At 38.7% G+C, this 7500-nt stretch overlaps 1 protein-coding gene across 1 annotated transcript in view; it reads left to right on the top strand.

The window, feature by feature from the left end:
• LOC113822935 (vacuolar protein-sorting-associated protein 36) overlaps positions 1-7500 on the top strand; it is a gene marked incomplete at its 5' end in the record, with an annotated part of 22702 nt that overhangs the window by 777 nt on the left and 14425 nt on the right. Inside the window, 1 exon segment of the mRNA XM_070143477.1 lies at positions 699-785. Within this exon segment, the coding sequence (XP_069999578.1) occupies positions 699-785 (87 nt within the window).

The following is a 7500-nucleotide window of genomic DNA, read 5'->3' as shown; positions in this document are numbered from 1 at the left end:
CCAATCCTTTCCACCTGTCTTTGGATGTATATATATAGTTTTTGTTTAGATAAAATAAATCTGTTGACAGCATTATAGTATGTGTTGTATTGTAAAGCTATATATTTGTTACTAAATGCTATAAACAGGTGTTGCTTATTCATCTTGATTTAATCTTTGTTCTTCTGTTTTTCAAGTTTGTTTTAGACTTTCAAATTGAGGAATGCTGTATATGAATTTGTGATTCATAGAAATGCGCAGAATTACTATGCATCATTTTATTTATTATGTTTTCTGCAATTTTTTTTCTTATTATTGGTGTATATAGATATGAAACTCCTGCTGTGCTAAATATCATAAATAGAATGTTAATATTTTTGTTGATAATGGAATACTTCAGTCTTAAATGCATTCAAGTAGAAGAACAAGCTTCTTTCCAACAATTCTGTTTTCTTTTATAATTTTGTTTATTTGTTTTAGACAAGAAAAAATATCACAAGATCAGTCTGTTGCTCTGAATGTTGCCTGTGATTTATAATATGTTCTGATTTTGTTATTTCATGTTTAAATTATGAAATCTTATTCTTTTATATTTTTGTTAAAGCCTTTCAATTTATGAAGCCATTAGAGGACAGGCAGGCAGGCAGCTCCCAGACCATGCAGACCGGCATGTGTGCATGAGTAGAAATGTAATGCCTGTGATGGATGTATTGTTGCAGAATCACCTCTCCTTCATGGAATATAGAAATCCCGTTAGTCCTCAGCTAAGTCCCAGAAGCTCACCTGGACCTTGCCATCAACGACATGTGAGTATTTGAAGGTGTATTTAGTGGATATAGGTGTGTGGGTGTCATATTTACCCTACCTTAAGATAATCAGATTTCCCTGTTCTGTCTTTTTTCTTTTTCAAATTTAAATTTACAAGATATAAAGTTATGTGTATACATATTGTTATGGTAAAGAGTTAACCTATCAGTTACTGGTAATCATTTGTAAATATGGAATGCAGCTGTTATTTCTTTGGGCTTCAATTTAGTTCCAAAGTTGATTTAGGATTCAGTATCTTTCAAAAGTTACAGAACAAGATCATTAAGTATATACCTTTAATACAGACACTTTGGTAAAATGAAAAAGGCATCACGTTATGTCAATGATTATGCTGGTATTTTTCCACATTTTTTTAGTGTTTTCCTTTAACCTTTAACTGCCAGGCATGGCTATAACCATCATGACAAGCACACAGTGAGCACCCTGCTGGAAAGGCTAGACAGTCATCAGTAGTCACTGGAATGAGTGCCACAGATAAAATTCTGGTACCATCAGTGAAGGGTTAAAATATAACTAAAGAATATATGATAGAGGCCTATGTATCTGATTTTGCTTTTTATGTACAATTTTCATAATATGACCCTCACAATAAGAATAATGTTCAACCGAGGAGGTTGCCAGCCTAATAATCTCAAGGAAGGAGACATAACTTCTAAAGTTAGATAAAAGTCTCCTTAGACCAACAACCTATCCAGTCTAATAATCTGGCTTAGGATAGGAGGTCACCCAGGACACATAATTAGAGTACAAAAAAAAAAAAAACCCACAGAAATTAGTTTGCTGCTGTGATGGCATATGTCATCATACACAAGAGGTTTATATTTAGTTCTCTTCTTTGCATAAGCTACAGGTAAAAGAAATATTTTCATGTTAGCTGTTTCTGGTATCTATCTTGGAGTCATGACCAGCTTACAGCACTTCCAGTCCATTGTAAGGAGTACCTAACAAAAAGAATAAAAATGAGTAGATAAATAAAAAAAATGCAATTACGTTGCAATAGACATCCTCCATTGCCCATATTCTTATCAACCACAACTAATCAGCATGCGCTAGTAGAACTATGGGACAGGAAATAACTGTCATTTGTTATTTTTATAATTCGCCTTTAATAATTGTTTTCCATGAAGGGTAGTGGATTTTTTCCCCCAACTCCAGCAGTGACAATTGTTTCTTCCATTTTCTACAAATTTATCCTTGTTTCTCTTCTCCCTTTGAGAGGTGGGTTTGTTCCTTTTCTTGTTTTTTTTTTTCTGTTTTGGCAACCAACCCTTTTTGCTCCTCACTTTCTATTTTTATCCCTTTCAGGAGTTCAGGGGGATTTGGTGGACACATCTCTCTTCCTCTTTATTTAGCAGCTACTTTTCTTTGCTTTTGGATATTTGAAAGCCTTCTTGCCTTGTTCCTTGTGCTCTGCATAGGGCAAAGGGAAATGAAGGGACTGAAGTGTGGGAAACGAACATTTACCCTGCCTCTATGCTTTTGGATGCAACATATATGATTTTATTTTAAGAAGTGGGAGTAAAAAAGAGACTTCAAGACTCCTTTTAAGATGCTGTGTCTGCTTAGTGGCCACAGTCTGGGCCAAATAAGTGAACTACTGTTTAGTGCTTGTAACTGGATACTTGTCTCCTGCATTTAGGCCCGGTTGGGCATGATATATACTGGCTTTTCCAGTGGTTACAGCAAATGTGACTCCTTTTGAGCAACAGGAATCGAGCAGGTGGTAAACATATATGGAGTTACCAGATACATTCATCCTACTTTGGATATTTCATGCATATTCTTACTTATATTGGACATCTATAACACAGCACAACCCACCATAAGATATCTAAAACCATCTAGGATATCATATTTAAAAAAAAAAAAAAACGTAAGACAGTTAGTTGTAAACCACAGCGCGGCTATTCCCATTTGGGTTTTGTGGACTTTGTATTACAGAAAACTGAATATTACAAAAAAGAAAGAAAGAAAAAAAAAAAAAGCCAAAAATGGTTATCCAGAAAAGAGAAAATATTGCAAAGGGGAAGCATAGTCTTGTCAGTGCACACGAGTGTTTGTGTGCGCCCAGCCTGTTCTTAGGGCATGCGATTGCCACGAAGCAACCAGATCCAAGGGGTTAACATTGTGCTTTTGATCCTTCTCATAATTTGTTAATCTATGTGTCCTATGTATACTTTTCCTTCCTGGGAGAGGGGTAATATGTTTCTTTCTATACACTCTTTACTCCTCTCACCTCTACTTTTCATTCGTTCTCATTCTTGTAGTGAGGGCAGGCTCACACTTCTGCCCTTATGTCCCCCCCCCCCATCTGATGGACCTATGGGCACTCAGCAGTTGTCTCCCATTTCAATTGTATGCCAAGCTACATTGAACCTTCTTAGTTTGACATGCTGCATAATGCCAGAGGACTCTCTAGAATGATTTGTTAACTTTGTCTTTGTCATTGCTACACCCTAGCAGCATTCCAGTGCCAAGTCTGGCATGTGACAGAACCATGATGATCAATTTGCATGCTGTGATTCCCTCAAATCTCAGTATTCCATGGTTGGGACCTAAGGTTAGATAATATATAAACTTGGTTTCACCTATTTCATATGTCGTATAAATCCTGATAAGGCCATGGACTGATAAAGCCATGAAGATCTTATAAGCTGCCAGCATGTACTACAATACTGTTTTGGTCTTTACTTTAGCCTGTGGATATTTCTTCATAAGTCAGTGTTAATCCAAGTACTCACTGCTGGTCTTTCTGGTTATCCAGAAAAGAGAAAATATTGCAAAGGGGAAGCATAGTCTTGTCAGTGCACACGAGTGTTTGTGTGCGCCCAGCCTGTTCTTAGGGCATGCGATTGCCACGAAGCAACCAGATCCAAGGGGTTAACAATGTGCTTTTGATCCTTCTCATAATTTGTTAATCTATGTGTCCTATGTATACTTTTCCTTCCTGGGAGAGGGGTAATATGTTTCTTTCTATACACTCTTTACTCCTCTCACCTCTACTTTTCATTCGTTCTCATTCTTGTTGTGAGGGCAGGCTCACACTTCTGCCCTTATGTCCCCCCCCCCCCCCATCTGATGGACCTATGGGCACTCAGCAGTTGTCTCCCATTTCATTTGTATGCCAAGCTACTTTGAACCTTCTTAGTTTGACATGCTGCATAATGCCAGAGGACTCTCTAGAATGATTTGTTAACTTTGTCTTTGTCATTGCTACACCCTAGCAGCATTCCAGTGCCAAGTCTGGCATGTGACAGAACCATGATGATCAATTTGCATGCTGTGATTCCCTCAAATCTCAGTATTCCATGGTTGGGACCTAAGGTTAGATAATATATAAACTTGGTTTCACCTATTTCATATGTCGTATAAATCCTGATAAGGCCATGGACTGATAAAGCCATGAAGATCTTATAAGCTGCCAGCATGTACTACAATACTGTTTTGATCTTTACTTTAGCCTGTGGATATTTCTTCATAAGTCAGTGTTAATCCAAGTACTCACTGCTGGTCTTTCTGGTTATCCAGAAAAGAGAAAATATTGCAAAGGGGAAGCATAGTCTTGTCAGTGCACACGAGTGTTTGTGTGCGCCCAGCCTGTTCTTAGGGCATGCGATTGCCACGAAGCAACCAGATCCAAGGGGTTAACAATGTGCTTTTGATCCTTCTCATAATTTGTTAATCTATGTGTCCTATGTATACTTTTCCTTCCTGGGAGAGGGGTAATATGTTTCTTTCTATACACTCTTTACTCCTCTCACCTCTACTTTTCATTCGTTCTCATTCTTGTTGTGAGGGCAGGCTCACACTTCTGCCCTTATGTCCCCCCCCCCCCCCATCTGATGGACCTATGGGCACTCAGCAGTTGTCTCCCATTTCATTTGTATGCCAAGCTACTTTGAACCTTCTTAGTTTGACATGCTGCATAATGCCAGAGGACTCTCTAGAATGATTTGTTAACTTTGTCTTTGTCATTGCTACACCCTAGCAGCATTCCAGTGCCAAGTCTGGCATGTGACAGAACCATGATGATCAATTTGCATGCTGTGATTCCCTCAAATCTCAGTATTCCATGGTTGGGACCTAAGGTTAGATAATATATAAACTTGGTTTCACCTATTTCATATGTCGTATAAATCCTGATAAGGCCATGGACTGATAAAGCCATGAAGATCTTATAAGCTGCCAGCATGTACTACAATACTGTTTTGATCTTTACTTTAGCCTGTGGATATTTCTTCATAAGTCAGTGTTAATCCAAGTACTCACTGCTGGTCTTTCTGGTTATCCAGAAAAGAGAAAATATTGCAAAGGGGAAGCATAGTCTTGTCAGTGCACACGAGTGTTTGTGTGCGCCCAGCCTGTTCTTAGGGCATGCGATTGCCACGAAGCAACCAGATCCAAGGGGTTAACAATGTGCTTTTGATCCTTCTCATAATTTGTTAATCTATGTGTCCTATGTATACTTTTCCTTCCTGGGAGAGGGGTAATATGTTTCTTTCTATACACTCTTTACTCCTCTCACCTCTACTTTTCATTCGTTCTCATTCTTGTTGTGAGGGCAGGCTCACACTTCTGCCCTTATGTCCCCCCCCCCCCCCCCATCTGATGGACCTATGGGCACTCAGCAGTTGTCTCCCATTTCAATTGTATGCCAAGCTACATTGAACCTTCTTAGTTTGGCATGCTGCGTAATGCCAGAGGACTCTCTAGAATGATTTGTTAACTTTGTTTTTGTCATTGCTACACCCTAGCAGCATTCCAGTGCCAAGTCTGGCATGTGACCGAACCATGATGATCAATTTGCATGCTGTGATTCCCTCAAATCTCAGTATTCCATGGTTGGGACCTAAGGTTAGATAATATATAAACTTGGTTTCACCTATTTCATATGTCGTATAAATCCTGATAAGGCCATGGACTGATAAAGCCATGAAGATCTTACAAGCTGCCAGCATGTACTACAATACTGTTTTGGTCTTTACATTAGCCTGTGGATATTTCTTCATAAGTCAGTGTTAATCCAAGTACTCACTGCTGGTCTTTCTGGTTATCCAGAAAAGAGAAAACATTGCAAAGGGGAAGCATAGTCTTGTCAGTGCACACGAGTGTTTGTGTGCGCCCAGCCTGTTCTTAGGGCATGCGATTGCCACGAAGCAACCAGATCCAAGGGGTTAACAATGTGCTTTTGATCCTCATAATTTGTGAATCTATGTGTCCTATGTATACTTTTCCTTCCGGGGAGAGGGGTAATATGTTTCTTTCTATACACTCTTTACTCCTCTCACCTCTACTTTTCATTCGTTCTCATTCTTGTTGTGAGGGCAGGCTCACACTTCTGCCCTTATGTCCCCCCCCCCCATCTGATGGACCTATGGGCACTCAGCAGTTGTCTCCCATTTCAATTGTATGCCAAGCTACATTGAACCTTCTTAGTTTGGCATGCTGCGTAATGCCAGAGGACTCTCTAGAATGATTTGTTAACTTTGTCTTTGTCATTGCTACACCCTAGCAGCATTCCAGTGCCAAGTCTGGCATGTGACAGAACCATGATGATCAATTTGCATGCTGTGATTCCCTCAAATCTCAGTATTCCATGGTTGGGACCTAAGGTTAGATAATATATAAACTTGGTTTCACCTATTTCATATGTCGTATAAATCCTGATAAAGCCATGGACTGATAAAGCCATGAAGATCTTACAAGCTGCCAGCATGTACTACAATACTGTTTTGGTCTTTACATTAGCCTGTGGATATTTCTTCATAAGTCAGTGTTAATCCAAGTACTCACTGCTGGTCTTCTCCTGCTTCCCTCCTTGGCCAGAAATAAATGCCTGAGTCATGCTTGGGACCAGTCTTTGTCTCTGCATTGGAGATTCCCCCATGTCTTATGGGCAGTAGATCCAATACAAGCATTGTGGGTGGATTGCCATTTGATCATGCTCTAAATTTTATGTCAACTTCCTGTCTTGCAGTGTGTTATAGAGCGTGATGACCTAGGTTCCACATCTATTTTTCAGCAGGTTCGCAGTTAGCTATTGACTTTGCTGGTTTTCTAATCTTTTGTTGTCAGTTTGTCCCTGTGTCTTGTATAGGAACCTTTCCATATTTTGAGTATTTCTGTATAACACTTTCACTGTTTTCTGCATTTGTTATACCGTATTGTATCCAGTTTCTAGACCGAAGAAAACACTAGGCAGTGAAAAAAGTTTGGTGTTAGTCGATACCTTTTATTATCGTTTTCATCCACTGCTCTTTGTTCATATGAATTTTATGTATGTACACCAATAGTGGTTGGGGTTGACGGGTACAGTGCCAATGGATGATGCCTTTTTTCTTGGTCTAGTGGACCAAGCTTCAAATGTCATAGTTTTACTATTCAATATTACTGTAAAAAAGTCCCCTTAAAAAAAAAAAAAAAAAAAGCACATTTAAGGAAAAATTACATCACTGAAAGAAAAGCAATAGATAAATCAGTAGTATCAGGTAACTATGAAAGGTTACTATAAACGAAAAAAGTTCTGATTTTAGACTGGTATTAGAAACAAACAACAAGCATGATTCCTTTCCTAGGAAGGCTATTAGACCTGTTAAAAGGTAAAGGGCTCAGGAAGATTTTATTCTGGATATTATAATGGTAGTAGTAATACTTATGTTATTTTCTTGATTATGTCCAGTAATTTTTCAGCTA

Source organism: Penaeus vannamei, chromosome 30 (genome assembly GCF_042767895.1).
Source record: "Penaeus vannamei isolate JL-2024 chromosome 30, ASM4276789v1, whole genome shotgun sequence".
Classification (NCBI taxonomy): Eukaryota; Metazoa; Arthropoda; class Malacostraca; order Decapoda; family Penaeidae; genus Penaeus; species Penaeus vannamei.
Note: the sequence above shows the minus strand (reverse complement) of the source record. Positions and strands in the feature narration are given on the sequence as shown.